Below are 18,389 nucleotides of genomic sequence, written 5' to 3'. Positions count from 1 at the left end.
AGAGGAGAAAGAATATAAGTTAATACACCTACCAGAGATACGTGGGCATCGATTTGGTACATGGGCATCGATTTGGGTGACACTGTAACTGATGAGATGGTGAGATGAAGGATGGCGATGACGAAGGTGAGATATTGCAACAGATGAGAGAAAGTAGTGTGACTAAAGCAGGGAGAGCTTAGTCAGTCAGAGCTTGCAGGAAAGCTAACTCATGCTTGGCACAGGCACAGACACACACGACACTCACATTATCTACTTGGCGGCGATATGGATGGGATGGAGTGAAGACATGCAATTTCAATTGATTTGAAATCCCATGTTGAAATGATAGCAAACTGAGGCACATCTTCCTTTCTGCCTTGAGATCTGCACGGTTAACTCCACATTTTCTCCTCTTGTCATCAGAGCATGATGTATGTGAGAGTCAGAGTTGCGCGCGCTTATTACAAATCAGAATACTAATCCATCATCTGGATAGACACTGATTTTGTCAGACTAACACACCTTGCATTGTGGCCAGGGGATTGCTGCCGACGAGAGCCTGGTTCATCCCTGTGCTTACTCCCATCATTGTGTTCCTGGAATATGCATGGATCCATATTCATCCATGTGCGCATACACACACATTAAAATACACACACATTCAAACACACACACATGCAGAGATAGAGAAAGGACCAAGAGGGTTAATCGAGAAAGCACCAAGAGGGTTAAGTGAAAGCTCATTAATCAAACGCCCTCATTTATGTCTGATATGGAAGCACAACATGTTTTGATTGAATGCATTGGCTTGGTTCTGAGTTTGGGTTGACTAGCACGTCTATGCCTGCGGACAAACACTACCGTTCAAAAGTTTGGGGTCAATTAGAAATTGTACAAGATCTTCAGTTTCTTGGCAATTTCTCGCATGGAATAGCCTTCATTTCTCAGAACAAGAATAGACTGACGAGTTTCAGAAGAAAGTTTCTGGCCATTTTGAGCCTGTAACAATGTGCTGATGCCACAGATACTCAACTAGTCTAAAGAAGGCCAGTTTTATTGCTTCTTTAATCAGAACAACCGTTTTCAGCTCTGCTAACATAATTGTAAAAGGGTTTTCTAATGATAAATTAGCCTTTTAAAATGATAAACTTGGATTAGCTAACACAACGTGCCATTGGAACACAGGAGTGATGGTTGCTGATAATGGGCCTCTGTACGCCTAGGTAGATATTCCATAAAAAATCTGCCGTTTCCAGCTACTGTATTTCTGATCAATTTGATGTTATTCTAATTGACATTTTTTTTTGATTTTCTTTGAAAAACAAAGACATTTCTAAGTGACCCCAAACTTTTGAACGGTGGTGTAGGTGCATGTTTCTTCATATGTGCGAGAACTTGCAGATTTGCTGCAAAACAGGTGGGGTAGCTTGACATACCACATGTAGTCCCATACCATGAATTCCCAGCAAGTCAGTAAATATCACCAATTCCAGTTCATTGTTCGTGTTCACAGTTTAGCAGATGTTATAGCAGATGTTATAGCAGATGTTATAGCAGATGTTATAGCAGATGCAGCGAAATGCTTGTAAGTCTCAGAATGTCAGTTACGCTAGGTACTGTAGCTTGTCATTGCGAGCATTCTGCTATTTATTTCATCCATCTCCTCAACCTGAATCTAACTAGGTAGGTCCATTGGGAAATCATTCTAATTTGAAATGACAACCTGGCAAAGTGGTGAAACACAGAAAAGTGTGTTGAGCATTCAGTGTTCGGAGTCAGTGTTAGATTGAGCACATGTGCAGTGGTCGTTGACTGTGCAAGGGGCAGAGAGAGAATAGAGGAGATCACAGTTTGAGTTATATAATCAGGGGACACTAACCCAGCATCTACTATCAAAGTGTATTTTTTTAGTATGAGGGATTGTTCAGTGTTAGATTGAGTAAGTGTAGAGTAGTAGGGGAGAGAGAGAGAGAGAGAGACTCACCCAGCGTTCAGGCTGTGGGCACTGGCGTTGCTGGCTGTGCTGTGTTGAGGCGGAGTCACAGTTGCGGAGCTCATAGTTGCAGAGCCACTGGGGGTCAGAGGGCAGGTTGCCGAGGGCGATGGACTGGTCACTGAGAAAGAGAGAGAGAACCATCAGTAATATGAATGGTATACAGTACATTTGGTTACATTGTTTACAGGAGGTTGGTGGCAGCTTAATTGGGGAGAACGGTCTTGTGGTAATGACTGGAGCGGAATCAGTGGAATGGTATCAAATACATCAAACACATGATTTCCATTATTATGAGCTGTTCTTCCCTCAGCAGCCCACTGTGACATTGATAGGTTGTCCCAATGCCCATGGTACTGGGTTTGAGAACCATCTGAACTCGTCTCTGTCTTAGTCCACGAAAGGGAAGTTAAACCCTCTGGCACTTGTGGCCTAGCTTCACAAAAACACAAATGTATCCAAAAATCTATTTCCTCACCTGTTGTGCTGAGGCTGGTGGCAGCCTGGTGCAGCCCCTGACTAGACATCTGGAGAGAGAGAGAGAGAAAGAAAGACAGAGAAAGAGAGAGAGAGGGGGATAGGTTGTGAGCAGGAGAGAGACAGAAACACTCTCTCGTGGTGTAACTGTGGTGACGTGTGGGTTGGTGTGTAACGTATCACACCTCGTACAACACTGTAGTAATTTGCACGGCGCTGAGAGTGGAGCAGTGCTGGATGGGTTAGGCCACAGGGTCATACGTGGGGTCATGCAGAGGGAGGGGGCATGTCCATAGATACAGAGAGTCAGAGATCTGTTCCTCTCATGATGACGGACTTGTATTTAGACAGAGTTTGTTTCCAAACTAAGGAACAGGGAGGCAAAGGAGCAAAGGCCTGCCAATGACAGGCATGGTGAGGGTTGGTGGGGGGGGGGGGGGGGGGGGGGGGGTGAGTGCGGGGTCATACCATGTGTGGGCTGTAGCAGGGGGGTTTGTGCGTCACAAGGGGGGACTGGCTGGGCAGGGGAGGGGTGGCACTGCAGGGGTTGATGCGTTTCTCTTTCTGGCGCCGGTTGCAGAACCAGACCCGGATCACCTCCTTCTCCATGTTGAGCTGCTTTCCCATCAGGAGGATCTCCTCTGAGTTAGGCTTCTGGTTCTGAAGGGAACACGGTCAGAAATCCTGATCAAACATGTTGTCACAGGCCACAAACATTTTATAACGCATAAATCGGACATGTTGTCAATGTTACTTTCAATAGTGGTATTTAGATAATGAAATGTTCATTAAAAAAAAGGAAAGAAACTTCATCAAACTGTTGTGGACAGAATCGTTGGTTTATGTACTCTACTGCGAGTGCAGTGTCGAGAGTTAATGTGATTTGAGTGTGTTCCCCAGTGGTCTGGTGTGGGACCTCTCTCTTTCTCACCGAGATGAAGTTGCGCTCTAAGGCCACGCGGACGTTGGTCTCAATGCTGGTGCGTTTCTTCCTGCGGCGCCCCGTCATGCCCTCAAACCCCATCATGGGGGAGGAGAGAGAGCTGGGGCTGGGAAGCATGTTGTCTATCGCCATGGTCTCCGCGTCGTTTAGCCACTTCTCAAGCAGAGGCTTGAGCTTGCACATGTTCTTGAAGCTCAGGTTGAGGGCCTCGAAGCGAGAGATGGTGGTCTGGCTGAAGTCATTCCCATACAGTTTCCCCATTGCCATGCCAACGTCACCCTGGGGGGGAGAGATCATTTGTGTTAAACATTCATCTTCATTCAGGCGTCTAGCGCCTCCTGACCCCCGTCACTGCAAACACACACACTCCGACCCATGTGAAGCCTAGCTTGATCAAATTGCTCACGCTCCTCTTGACCTCTATCACATTTCACACACGCACGCACACACACACACACACACACACACACACACACACACACACACACACACACACACACACACACACACACACACACACACACACACACACACACACACACACACACACACACACACACGTGTACCTGTGTGAAGCCCAGTTTGATGCGTCTCTGTTTGAAGGTGCGGGCGAACTGCTCCAGCTCCTCCAGGTCACTTGGCTCCTCGCCGTGCGGGCCAGAGGTCACCGAGGTCATTGGGGCGGCCGAGGCCCCGGAGGTCACGCCGCCGTCCCCGCTCTTGTCCCTCTGTAACGACGTGAGGCCGTCACCGTGACGACGCTACAGTGCGTGAGACATAAACCTATATCATTGCTGTGGAATGGCGAAGGGTGGCTGGCACACCGGCGTTAGCTATTGAAGGCTGATGAAAGATCTATGGCGAGGTTGTGAAGATTCATTTTCTTGTCTTAATCTATTTACTTACAAGTATGTAGTACAGTATGTTATAAAGTGTAGTCTCAACACACACACACACACATTCGAGGTGGTTTTCAATAATACTATACCTGTGCTTGCAGTCCCAGCCTGGGTGGAGTAGTTAGAAGACTCCCTTGGCTTTGCTGATGCTGAGGTAGCGAAATTAAATTTGGTGTCGAGAGCAAACCTGAGGAACACAACGGACAAGCAGTTAACACTATTAGTATTGTAATTATATGAACACAATTTTGTTGCATTTTAACTGTATTCTAACACTTTATTCTAACTCATTTTAGAACTAAGCAGTTAGATCATAGTGCCAAGCTATACATTATGTTTTGTGCGAAGAGTAAGTCACAGTGTTGATGATGGTGGTTCCCACTTACTTAGTAGGTCCCACTTACCCTGCTGCCCCTGTTGTCCCTGGGCCTGAGGCAGGAGGAACTGAGGAGACTGCAGGTGATGGCCGGGCATCAGGACTAACTGCTGCAGCTGCAACAGTTGCTGGATATCCTACAGGAGGGAGGGAGGGACGGAGAGCAAGAGAGAGAGCAAGAGAGAGAGAGAGAGAGAGAGAGAGAGAGAGAGAGAGAGAGAGAGAGAGAGAGAGAATCAACAAGTCATGTATGATTTCTGAAAAGAGCAACATACACACACACACTTGGAGGAAATATAATGCAAAGAAATGAGCAAAGCCCCAGCCTTTAAAGTAACATCACCCAAGAGTATATGGAGAAACACTTCTGACATAGACGAGTGTTGGTTAGTGTGTTAAATTGGCTTAAAGCTGGTCATATCTGATCCGTGACTGGCCGCTCCTACCTGGGCGGTGAGCTGGATAGGCTGAGAGAGCGTGAGCTGGGGCTGGGCATGCTCTTGTTTGGTCAGCTGCTGCTGCTGTTGTTGCTGCTGCTGATTGGCTTGGGCTGCTGCGTGGGCGGCATGAGCAGCGTGAGCCGCGTTGGACTGCTGCACGGCAGCGGCCAGGAGCTGAGCCTGGGCCTGCTGAAGCAACAGCTGCTGCTGCGCAGGCAAGAGGGCAGCCAGCTGAGGAACAGGGGGAAGAGGAGGAGGGGAGGAAAGGGTAGGGTTTGCCCAAAGAGAGGAGGGGGGAAAAGCAAAAGAGGTAGAGAATAGTGTCACTCAGCGTTTGAGCAAGCAGTAAGAGGCAGAGGTGGGATCAATTCCATTTTAATTCAGTCAATTCAGGAATGAGGAAAATCTGAATCGACAGAATTGAGTTGAAATGGAATTCGCCCCAACCTTGGTAAGACGCAAGCAAGAGCAAAGCAGAAGAAGCCTACCCTAACCGCCTACACACTACACTCTTAGAAAAAAAGGTGCTATCTAGAACCTTAAATGGTTCACCTGTCCCCATAGGAGAACCCTTGGAAGAACCCTTTTTGGTTCCATGTAGAACCCTTTTGGGTTCCATGTAGAAGCCTTTCTACAGTGGGTTCTACATGGAACCAAAAAGGGTTCTACATGGAACCAAAAAGGGTTCTGCCTGGAACCAAAAAGGGTTCTACATGGAACCAAAAAGGGTTCTGCCTGGAACCAAAAAGGGTTCTCCTATGGGGATAGCCGAAAAACCTTTTGGAAAAAAAAATCTAAGTGTATACATTCAGTTAGTGTGTCTGTGCCAATGCTTACCCCTGCCAGCTGACTCCCTGCCAACATGAGTTGTGTGTGAGGGTGAGGTGTCTGCTGCTGGGAGGGAGGCGGCACATGGGTGGAGGTCATCTCAGGGCCAGCCTCACTTTTACTCTGCAGGGGGAATAATATCAAAACATTGAATAGGGTGAAAACTCTATAGGCAAATACATGCAAAAATAATAATTGTGAAGATATGTTTTTTTGGCATCTGGTACACAGGCCTCAGTCTAGTTGCCAAAATGGGTCCCTTAAATGGACAGAAATATGGTGCAAATGACCTGATTAGAGCAAAATCATATTTTTTGCCTAAAACTAAGGATTTGGGTGGTTTCATGAGATAAAACGTGTATTAGTATCAGAGGATCATCTATTTACTGTATGAACCATACAGCCAACATTCAAGAAAAAATGTGACAAAAACAATTAGCAACTTCCACAATTTTTTACTGAATTACATACAGTTGAAGTCGGAAGTTTACATACACTTAGGTTGGAGTCATTAAAACTCCTTTTTCAACCACTCCAAAAAATGTCTTGTTAACAAACTATAGTTTTGGCAAGTTGGTTATGCACTTTGTGCATGACACAAGTAATTTTTTCAAAAATTGTTTACAGACAGATTATTTAATTTATAATTCACTGTATCACAATTCCAGTGGGTCAGAAGTTTACATACACTAAGTTGACTGTGCCTTTAAACAACTTGGAAAATTACAGAAAATGATGTCATGGCTTTAGAAGCTTCTGATAGGCTAATTGACATAATTTGAGTCAATTGGAGGTGTACCTGTAGATGTATTTCAAGGCCTACCTTCAAACTCGGTGCCACTCTGCTTGACATCATGGGAAAATCAAAAGAAATCAGCCAAGACCTCAGAAAAAAAATTGTAGACCTACACAAGTCTGGTTCATCCTTGGGAGCAATTTCCAAACGCCTGAAGGTACCACGTTCATCTGTACAAACAATAGTACGCAAGTATAAACACCATGGGACCACGCAGCCATCATACCACTCGGGAAGGAGACGCGTTCTGTCTCCTAGAGATGAACGTACTTTGGTGCGAAAAGTGCAAATCAATCCCAGAACAACAGCAAAGGACCTTGTGAAGATGCTGGAGGAAACAGGTACAAAAGTATCTATATCCACAGTAAAACGAGTCCAATATCGACATAACCTGAAAGGCCGCTCAGCAAGGAAGAAGCCACTGCTCCAAAACCGCCATAAAAAAGCCAGACTTCGGTTTGCTGCACATGGGGTCAAAGATCATACTTTTTGGAGAAATGTTCTCTAGTCTGATGAAACAAAACTAGAACTGTTTGGCCATAATGACCATCATTATGTTTGAAGGAAAAAGGGGGATGCTTGCAAGCCGAAGAACACCATCCCAATCGTGAAGCACGGGGGTGGCAGCATCATGTTGTGGGGGTGCTTTGCTGCAGGAGGGACTGGTGCACTTCACAAAATAGATGGCATCATGAGGGGGGAAACTGATGTGGATATATTGAAGCAACATCTCAAGACATCAGTCAGGAAGTTAAAGCTTGGTCGCAAATGGGTCTTCCAAATGGACAATGACCACAAGCAGACTTCCAAAGTTGTGGCACAATGGCTTAAGGACAACAAAGTCAAGGTATTGGAGTGGCCATCACAAAGCCCTGACCTCAATCCTATAGAAAATATGTGGGCAGAACTGAAAAAGCGTGTGTGAGCAAGGAGGCCTACAAACCTGACTCAGTTACATCAGCTCTGTCAGGAGGAATGGGACAAAATTCACCCAACTTATTGTGGGAAGCTTGTGGAAGGCTACCTGAAACATTTGACCCAAGTTAAACAATTTAAAGGCAATGCTACCAAATACTAATTGAGTGTATATAAACTTCTGACCCACAGGGAATGTGACAAAATAAATAAAAGCTGAATAAATCATTCTCTCTACTATTATTCTGACATTTCACATTCTTAAAATAAAGTGGTGATCCTAACTGACCTAAGACAAGGGAATCTTTTCCAGGTATTAAATGTCAGGAATTGTGAAAAACTGAGTTTAAATGTATTTGGCTGAGGTGTATGTAAACTTCCGACTTCAACTGTACATAACTGATTTTCTATGCATACTGTGTCACCAGTCACACAATACTATACAACTGAATCAAGAGTACTTTTGAATGAAGAAGTTAAAGTCAAAAATGTAATCTGCAATAAATAAAAGATTTTTTTTTTTCAAGTCTCCTGCTCTTGTCAGTAAACGAGTCTTAACCCGTTTAACTGTAGATAAATGAATGTGATCTCCATTTTAGGCCCTAATGGGGCCCCACAACATATAGTAAGAAATATATTACCATGCATAACATGTTGAGCTCTGTTGTGTAAATAATTTCAGAATATTCCAAGTTGGCTGATGATTACTGACCTGAGGAAGCTCTTATCCATCCATCCATCTACCCATAACTCTCTTTTTTCTCCATCTCCCTTCATTTCGATATATTAATGTCTACAGTCTCTCTTCTGCAGCATGTCTTTATAAAGTGAGTTGTGCTCGTTCTTACGCTCTCGTTCTCAGGAGTTGATGGGCATGTCAGCATTCGTAACATCCAAACATCCTCATTTGCATATTGGCCTATGTCTATGCGGCATCTGAGGTATGTCTGTGGGGTCTAAATAGATAAGCCACTCACACACACAAGCACACACACTGTCTCTCGCTCTCTCTCTCTCACACGGGAGTGCACTAATTCCCTCACCTTGGTGTTGCTCAAGGAAGGAGAAAGACTGAAGGGACTCGTTTTCATTGGCTGAACCTGCGAGGAGACGAACGGCAACAAAATCTCTAAACAGACACAGATCTTTAAATCTACTCATGTGCAAAGCCATTAACACAGTTGCCATTCCAGGTTGATAGAACTCATCAATTTAATCCACGTGTCTCCTAATAATTTTCATTTTTTTAAACCTATCCAAAAAAAGTACCATGGTAGGACCTTAGAGATAGGACAACTTGGGTGTCACGTTCCTGACCTATTTATGTTAGTTTGTTATGTGTGTTAGTTGGTCAGGACGTGAGGTTGGGTGGGCATTCTATGTTTTCTGTTTCTGTGTTGGTTTTGGGTTGCCTGGTATGGCTCTTAATTAGAGGCAGGTGTTTGGCGTTCCTCTAATTAAGAGTCATATTTAGGTAGGCGTTGTCACAGTGTTCGTTGTGGGTGATTGTCTTCCATGTCTGTGTAATTGTTTGCACCATACGGGACTGTTACGGTTTGTTCGGTTTGTGTAGTCTAATTGTCCTATTCGTGCGTTCTTCTTGTTTTATGTAAGTTCGTCGTATAGGTCTGTCTTCACCGTTTTGTTGTTTTGTTAGTTTATACAAGTTCGTGTCTTTGTTAAATAAATATGTGTTCAAACTTCGCTGCGCCTTGGTTCCCTCAATACTCTTCCTTTTCGGTCGAAGAGGAGGAGGACCGCCGTTACATTGGGGAATTGAGGTGGTCCTGAACACTGAAATATCTGTAACACTTCCAAATTCACAGCATCAAACCTTTCATAAATCATTTTGCCAGATACTGTAAATATCGGATATGTTTTTAGCCAGTCTAAGCAGCACTTATGTTTCTCTGTAGGCTACAGAGTTTTTTTTGCATTCAATAGGCCTACATGTCCCGGATTTAATATTGCCCTTTCGATGACCGGTTGGTGCCGAACTCTGACCTTTGTATCTTTTAGGTTCTACTGTATACACTTATTCAAATAATCGTATTACAACCTTAGAGCAAACAACAAGAATACATCAAAAACAAATAACAGTAAATAAACAACAACAAACATCCTTTTACGTTCAATGAAATTAAATTGAGATGACAAACCTGATCATTTGCATCGGGACTGTTCCTCTCGGAGTCTGGTAAGATAAAAAGAGAGACAGAGAGACAGGGGTGAGAAAAGAGAGAGAGAGACAGGGGTGAGAAAAGAGAGAGAGAGACAGGGGTGAGAAAAGAGAGAGAGAGACAGGGGTGAGAAAAGAGAGAGAGAGAGAGAGACAGGGGTGAGAAAAGAGAGAGAAGAGAGACAGGGGTGAGAAAAGAGAGAAGAGAGACAGGGGTGAGAAAAGAGAGAGAGAGACAGGGGTGAGAAAAGAGAGAGACAGAGAGACAGGGGTGAGAAAAGAGAGAGACAGAGAGACAGGGGTGAGAAAAGAGAGAGACAGAGAGACAGGGGTGAGAAAAGAGAGAGACAGAGAGACAGGGGTGAGAAAAGAGAGAGAAGAGAGACAGGGGTGAGAAAAGAGAGAGAGAGAGACAGGGGTGAGAAAAGAGAGAGAGAGAGAGAGAAAAGAGACAGGGGTGAGAAAAGAGAGAGAAGAGAGACAGGGGTGAGAAAAGAGAGAGACAGAGAGACAGGGGTGAGAAAAGAGAGAGACAGAGAGACAGGGGTGAGAAAAGAGAGAGAGAGAGACAGGGGTGAGAAAAGAGAGAGACAGAGAGACAGGGGTGAGAAAAGAGAGACAGAGAGACAGGGGTGAGAAAAGAGAGAGACAGAGAGACAGGGGTGAGAAAAGAGAGAGAAGAGAACATGAAAAGTGCAAGATTGAATTCTAATAACCCCGTAATGATCTACTGCAAATGCCTCAGGCTGTAGTTTGAAATAGGTTACTTCAAATGTCAATTACTAGCATTCCGCATCCTAGCTGTCAGCTAAATCTACTTAGAAACATAGGTGTGCCACGATATGACTCTGAGCAGTGACCTATATGGAGGTATAGTGTCACGTGCATAAGTCATACAAACAGGCTGACTACAACATTCACATTTTCTGTTCGGAAAATGTGAGAAATGTGATCAAAGTAGAAGATTGTTATTGTGGGTGTTTTCTGTCATAGGGCGGCAGGTACCCTATAGCGGTTAAGAGCATTAGGCCAGTAACCGAAAGGTCGCTGGTTCGAATCTCCGAGCTGACTAGGTGAAAAATCTGTTGACGTGCCGTTGAGCAAGGCACCTTACTTGCTGCTCTAAGTCGCTCTGGATAAGAGCATCTGCTAAATTACTTCAATATAAACACATCCAAAAACAATACACCAGATTAGCCCACTCTTAGCAATCAATACGAGAACACAGACAGATGTAAGTACAAACAACATACCTTGATTCAAACATTCATACAAAATGGTGATAAATGATATCAAAGCAAAATATAATGCAGTCTCAAAATGGTTACCTGTGCTCTCCTCTGGAAAGTCTGCCCCAGGCTTCTCATCCTCTGCTAGTTTTGACATCCTGATATCTGCAGGGGAGAGAGCGAGGCAGGTTAAATATAACATGTTTCCAACTGACAAACATCCCCAGCCCAGCGTATATGGAGGGATGAAGATGAGAGATTCACTGGGAGAAAGTCTCCCTCACCCCCTTCCCCTCCCTCCATCTCCTCTTCTCCTTGGCTCACACAGTGGCTTCCCGACTCATGAGTGTCACAGGGCCATGTTCAGTCTTACGCAGTAACATGCTATGCACCCAAGACTCGAGAGCGAGAGAGAGGCCAAAAACAACATTTCCATCCGACTGGATTAATGAACACAAATGAAATGGTTAGGAGACCTGGCACGAAGCTAGGTGGCACAGACAAGTCTATTCAAATCTCCCCACCATAAATCCAACTAATCTGTTTGTAATAAAATCAGCGTTGGTAACGGAATGTGATTTTCTGGAAGGTAAATTGCAGCATGAATAACAGTCATATGTTTTTACAGAACCGGACAAACAAACGATTTCATGTCAAACATAAATGTGAAAGTGGAAAGATTTCCAAATACATTACACATAATGAATGCACAATATAAATTATAATAATACTTGTTTCACATAATTGGAGATAGGAAAACTTGAACTAATTTCATATAGAATAGGTCTACATATGTGGGAATGTTTGTCAAAAAACTCGATCATTTAATTGTATGTCTAGGCAAATGATTACAACAGGTCATTTTTGTAGAACAGATAAGATGCTCAAATTTAAGTTAATTTATTTCGACATACACGCTTTTAACAGAAATGTAGTATGCTCCAAAATTAGCCTTAAACCTTTAAATAGATTTTAATTTGTTTTAATCAAAACTATTCTTCAAAATTTGTCTTGAATAGATGAAAAAACAAAGGTTAAGTTTGACCTACAATGAATGACACATCACGTTTTCATGAATATTTGAATAATTATGTATGATGGAACGCATGCAATTTAACAAGCTAATAGGCTATGCTTTTTGCATGCATGTCTTCTAAGATTTAGTAATAGTCTATCTACACTTGTTTTAATTGCAGAATAGGCCTACCTATGTTATAACAGCTGCAGTAATTATGTTTCAAATAATCATTTATTTTAGGCCTATTGAACCTGAAATGAACCTAGGTAGTGTCATGGAAAACAACTCCGACATTTTCCATTTGATGTTTTTACCTCTAATCTAAATATCTACATTTGAATAGACAAACGTTTAGCCTAGTTGTTACGAAAGCATAAAAACTTTTAACAACAATGATACAATTGACGAGTTAACTGGGTTATCGACATTCATGAGAAAATCCAAGTATTTATCGGAAGCTTTGGTATGGTAATGTCCTTCCTAACATGTATATTTGCGCGGCTTATTTTGCATACCTGCAGATGTCCTCAAGCCCGTTAATTCATTTCTTGCCATTTATTGGGCCAAACAAGGAGCCTAAATAGTTTTCACACGACTAAAGTGAACGCACTGTTTCATTACATTTTCGGGACCAAAAAAAGCCTACTTAAAGAGGAGGTCAAATAGATTGTCTACAGTATTAAGCTTCTATGCATATAAGCGAAACTTTGAGTACCATCCACCCACCCGTTCATTCTCTGTAGGCCTACCATTTCTAGGAGCTTTTTTTGGATGCCTACATTCTTCCACTCTCAACACTAACACCACGGTGAGTCACAGGTTTAGCATTGTTACAATTCCAATGGCTCTAATTACAATTATAATATACCTATAATTCTATGAAGCAAAAGTTGAGTGTGCTGCTCTGAGTAAAACCAATCAAACTGCAAAAGAATTTCAGTAGCCTAGCCTGAAATTGGTCTCTCTGATTCCTCCCCATGTTTAAGTGGAAACAATTTATGGCAATTATGGCAGTTGGGCAAATTGAGCCTACTCTGAGATTTTTTTTTACTGATAACAACCAAAATAAAATAAAAATCAGTAGACCTACTTATCTTTCTGATTCCTCCCCTATCTGTAGGTGAAAGGCAGACAATAGGCATACTACTGTATATGGCTGCATGTTAATAGCTCATTTACATTTTTGAGAATGTGACCAAAGCATAGTCCTGATTTCTGCTTTTATGACCATAATGTCAAGCCCTGCCTCTGACCTGCTGTGATTCATTGTTATGACATATCCTACAACTTGACACATTTGCCTTTCCATCGCTTGTCTTCATATTGTATTGCCTCCATCCCCAGAAAGAGAGGGGGTGTTACAGAATATCAAAAAGACATGCAAATACACACTGCCAAGTACACAACGCCTAACAATGGTTATACACATCTAGAAGTAGCTGTGAAATGTTACCCTGGTAGCCTGTACATACATGAGTCTATGCTTTACGTGCGCACACACACACACACACACACACACACACACACACACACACACACACACACACACACACACACACACACACACACACACACACACACACACACACACACACACACACACACACTTCGGTCTTCCTCAGGAGAGACGAACTGACATTTCCCTGCAACTATGACCGGCAGAGCTCGTTGTGATGTTCACTAATTAGCTGTGCTTGTTACTGACGGCAACGCTAATTAACTCCCAAAGCCTCCACCCCAGGAGAGACCATTAACCAGTAATTGGTACAAGACGAAGAGCATAGTACTTACCTGGGAATCAGACATTATTGTTCACCATAGCCACCATCTTACAGCACGAAGAGGATTCTTCTGTGCTGACCTCCCTGCTTTTTTGTCTTTTTTCCACATTCACTCTTTCACGCTAAGATGTAGCTACACAAATCTTGCAAATTGAGCATTTCAATCTATGGATATTAATATAGCTATAGCTGAGCCTGAATAGTCAAATGAGAAAACAAATAAATCCTACATGTGAATATTAGGTCTCTTGGGAGTCAGGTTTGAGCTCTATTCTACATGCTAATGTGTGAGTTTAAAAAGATGGTGATGATGAGCAGTACCTTATCACTCTTAATCCTCCCTCCTCCCACTAGGACTGCCTCCACCCTTTCACCATCCCCCTCTTACACCACCTTCCTCCTCCCCCCACATCCTTTAACATATGTAGTGCATGAGCGAAGGAAAGAACACTAGAAAGAGGGGGATATTGGAACAAATATGACAATGCAGGTTGTGTTTTGAGGGGGGAGCGGAAGGGGAGGAGGAGGAGGGCACATTTTTCAGATGTAAGTGGTATATTGCCAGAACTCTAATGACAAAACTCTAAACTGATAAAACTTGTAATGCCCCCTATCTTATGTCCAGAACCTTTGATTGTGCATTCACTGAGGTTTCACACATCTTTCACCCTTGAGTCATTCATGCAAAATCTGTTTTTTGTGAATTAGCATGAGCACACAGGCTCACCATTTAGTCATTTTAACTACCATTTAATGAGAAGAAACCCGCACACCGTTCTTGCTAGTATCTCTGCTCTTTATTAAGGTCTGACGACACCCAAGCACTTGTAAAGCTTATTAAAGAGCAGTGGTACTATCAAGAGCAGCGTACGGGTTTCTTCTTGTTTCTCATCTTATTCAACTGTTACCATGCACCTGCAACAAAGATAGCTCAGATGTGCGAGTGCCTTTTGAATTGACCATTTAATCCAAGAGCAAAAAACACAAGATACACATTTCAAAATGGTTATTTTCGAAGTAAAATAGAAAGAGTATTAGAGGGTGAATATAACTTTCCATACAGTTCTTGACTATAACTTGACATTTTTGAAATCATTTCTGTCCAAGGGCAGGTTGTAAGCATGTTTACAAATCTGTCAGTCTAGTAGTTTCATTATCCTTATACGGTACATACGTCGGGCAAATAATCAGAAATAGGGGTATTGTCAAAGCTAGTGTAAAAACGTATCACGGCGTTGTATGCCATTTCTGCCCCATGCAACATTTTACAAGATCATCTTTTCTACGTGATTTGTGATACAGTATCGCCTGTCTCTCTGCTTGAAATTCATCAGCTTACAGTGTATCAATGACATTCAGATAATGAGCGGAAAGTATTGTTATACACAACCCAGGTATGTCTGCAGTGCATTTTACACTACACTACAATTCCAAATGGTAGCACATAGAGTGTGACTCTTTCCACTCTGTACTATTGAAGCACACTGGCTGATGGATAATGAGGATGTAGTATTTACAGCCACATCCATATATGATTTGGTTTTACAAACTACACACATTTGGTTTTCAAACTACACACGTTTGGTTTTCAAACTACACACGTTAACGAGGCACTACGTCATTTCTATTCAGTGGTTATCCTTTTTGAGCAGTTTGATTAAGTGATAGTTCATTCTATTGTAAAGAAATGTCAAGAAAATCCTATAACAAATTTAAAGCAGACGCTCCAACAAAAGAAAGATTGCCATTTTGAAACTGTAACTGTGGTATCGACTGTGGTATTTTCGACGCAGTGATTGCAGAATAACTGCAGTGTACAGAATAACTGCACTTTAACTGCAATTATACTGCAATATTACTGCAGGGGGAAGAAATGTTATTTTGGACGTAGTATTTGCAGCCTATTGCAGTTCTACTGTATTGTAACTACAGTTAGACTTTAGTGTACTGAAGTTAAACTGAACTCTGACTGCAATCTTTTTTCGTATGAGGTCACTTCATCCAGAAAGTATACAGACCCCTTCCCTTTTTCCACATTTAGTTTGTTTGGATCTGGGACGATTCCGGCTGAGAGTCAGACTCGGCCGACATCATGTGACCCGAGTCTGGGCTGCCTTCGGCAGTATTACTTATGGTTAGGATGCGGGGATTGAGCTCGGGCCGATTCCGGTGTGAGTTATCTGGCCCAAATGTATTACTTGGGGCTTGGGCCGATTGGGTCTGCTTTATATAATTAACATTTCATAATTTTTTTCTCCAGATTTTCTCATTGTTTCTGTGATTTAAAAAATGCAATTAACATTTAAATGAAATTCTTTAAGAGTCCTGTGTAGTATTTTAGTATTTTGATACTTTGTGCGAGGCAATTGATAAGCATTAAAAACTTTGTGGATGGAGCCTCCCGAGTGGCACAGCGGTCTAAGATATTCCATCGCAGTGCAAACTGTGCTGCTACAGATGCTGGTTCGAGACACGTGCCGGCCGCGACCGGGAGACCCATGAGGCGACGGACAATTGGCCCAGCATCGTCCGAATTAGGGGAGGGTTTGGCCGGCCGGGATGTCCTTGTCCCATCGCACTGTAGCGACTCCTGTGGCAGGCCAGGCACATACACGGTGTTTCCTCCGACACAAAAGTTTTTTTTGTGAATGGGTATAATTTGTATGCATAAAATGTATAATAGTAATATTTAAAATTACTAAATCGGGTAATTTTGTATACATTTACTTAAATTTGCATCGGGCCGCTTCTGGGGGATTCTGGTAAGATGCTGGCAAAGTCGGCTGAATTCCGGTAGACGATTCAATCAGTTCCGCCCCCCCTGAAAAAGGAACGCTTCTGCGCCAAATCCTCATTGCTAGCTGGGACAGATCTGGGGAAGGATACAAAAAAACTCTGCAGCATTGAAGGTCCCCAAGAACACAGTGGCCTCCATCATTCCTAAATGGTGCAGCACTCCACCAATCAGGCCTTTATGGTAGAGTGGCCAGACGGAAGACACTCCTCAGTAAAAGGCACATCACAGCCCGCTTGGAGTTTGCCAAACGGCACCTAAAGGACTCTCAGACCATGAGAAACAAGATTCTCTGGTCTGATGAAACCAAGATTGAACTCTTAGGCCTGAATGCCAAGCATCACGTCTGTAGGAAACCTCACACCATCCCTACGATGAAGCATGGTGGGGGCATCATCATGCTGTGGGGATGTATTTCAGTGGCAGGGACTGGGAGACTAGTCAGGATCGAGGGAAAGAAGAACGAACGGCGCAAAGTACAGAGAGATCCTTGATGAAAACCTGCTCCAGAGCGCTCAGGACCTCAGACTGGGGACGAAGGTTCACCTTCCAACAGGACAACGATCCTAAGCACACAGCCAAGACAATGCAGGAGTGGCTTCGGGACAAGTCTCTGAATGTCCTTGAATGACCCAGCCAGAGCCCGGACTTGATCCTGATCGAAGATCTCTTGAGAGACCTGAAAATAGCGACGCTCTCCATCCAACCTGACAGAGCTTGAGAGGATCTGCAGTGAAGAATGGGAGAAACTCCCCAAATACAGGTGTGCCAAGCTTGTAGCGTCATACCCAAGAAGACTCAAGGCTGTAATCGCTGCCAAAGGTGCTTCAACAAAGTACTAAGTGAAGGGTCTGAATACTTATGTAAATGTGATATTTCAGTTGTTTTATAATTTGTTATTGTTTTTTATTGAACCTTTATTTAACTAGGCAAGTCAATGTTTATTTTTAATATATTAGCAAAAAAAAAATCTTAAAATCTGTTTTTGCTTTGTCACTATGGGGTATTGTGTGTAGATTGATGAGGAAAAAAACAATTGAATCCATTTTAGAATAAGGCTGTAGAGTACCAAAATGTGGAAAAGGTCAACAGGTCTGAATACTTTACGCAGGCACTGTTGAATGAATATGTATACAAATTAAAAGAGTGATTTGGTGCAGTGGGCAGTTGCCTTTGTGAATGAGTTTGTTGTACTCAGTCAATTGAAACTGCTTAGTTTTGAAACATGAGCCATTTTGATGATCTGTGTAGATTTTTGTGCTTAGAGTTGTGAAAATGTACCACAAACTGTATTAGGGTCAGTATCAAGTTCAAGGTCTCCGAAGGAGGAAGGAGAGAGAGGTGGTTTCAGAACGTACAGAGTGGGAGAAAGAAATTGAGAGGCTGGGCAGAAGAAGAGAGAACCACAAGCCGAAAGAGGAAAAGGAAAGAACGGGTGAAAGTGTCGCAGTTGGAAAGTGCTTGGGTGTCTGCTGGAAACTACTAGTCATACAATGAGAAAGAGCCTGCCGCCCGCCTTCACTCACCATGCGCTCTTTCTCTCTAATTTTCCAATTTCTTACTCTCACTCTCTTTCTTACTCTCTTACTCTCCAATTTCTTACTCTTACTTTCTTACTCTTCACAGTCGCCTATGTAGGCAGATATGTTCTTATCATTACATACTGTGTGTGATTGAAATTTGGACCAGAAATTCAGTTTCGTTTGAGAATCGGTTGGATTAGATTAACAGGGTTTGGG

The 18,389-nt window shown here is 42.9% G+C and overlaps 1 protein-coding gene across 2 annotated transcripts in view; it reads right to left on the bottom strand.

The window, feature by feature from the left end:
• LOC129831254 (POU domain, class 2, transcription factor 2-like) overlaps positions 1 to 18,389 on the bottom strand; it is a 51,134-nt gene that overhangs the window by 6,262 nt on the left and 26,483 nt on the right. Inside the window, exons 2-14 of one of the 2 annotated variants that reach the window (XM_055894459.1) lie at positions 11,157 to 11,222; positions 9,809 to 9,843; positions 8,693 to 8,749; positions 5,948 to 6,061; positions 5,117 to 5,341; positions 4,681 to 4,807; positions 4,384 to 4,481; positions 3,962 to 4,156; positions 3,384 to 3,674; positions 2,921 to 3,112; positions 2,454 to 2,502; positions 1,967 to 2,096; positions 505 to 578 (exon numbers count right to left, since the gene is read on the bottom strand). In XM_055894459.1, coding sequence (XP_055750434.1) covers positions 505 to 578; positions 1,967 to 2,096; positions 2,454 to 2,502; positions 2,921 to 3,112; positions 3,384 to 3,674; positions 3,962 to 4,156; positions 4,384 to 4,481; positions 4,681 to 4,807; positions 5,117 to 5,341; positions 5,948 to 6,061; positions 8,693 to 8,749; positions 9,809 to 9,843; positions 11,157 to 11,222 — 1,653 coding nt within the window. The remainder of the gene's footprint in view (positions 1 to 504; positions 579 to 1,966; positions 2,097 to 2,453; positions 2,503 to 2,920; positions 3,113 to 3,383; positions 3,675 to 3,961; positions 4,157 to 4,383; positions 4,482 to 4,680; positions 4,808 to 5,116; positions 5,342 to 5,947; positions 6,062 to 8,692; positions 8,750 to 9,808; positions 9,844 to 11,156; positions 11,223 to 18,389) is intronic. The other variant, XM_055894460.1, reaches the window with a different exon arrangement.

This window comes from Salvelinus fontinalis, chromosome 32 (assembly GCF_029448725.1).
Source record: "Salvelinus fontinalis isolate EN_2023a chromosome 32, ASM2944872v1, whole genome shotgun sequence".
NCBI classification, from domain to species: Eukaryota; Metazoa; Chordata; class Actinopteri; order Salmoniformes; family Salmonidae; genus Salvelinus; species Salvelinus fontinalis.
The sequence above is the reverse complement of the archived record's forward strand: the minus strand, read 5'-3'. Positions and strand labels throughout refer to the sequence as shown.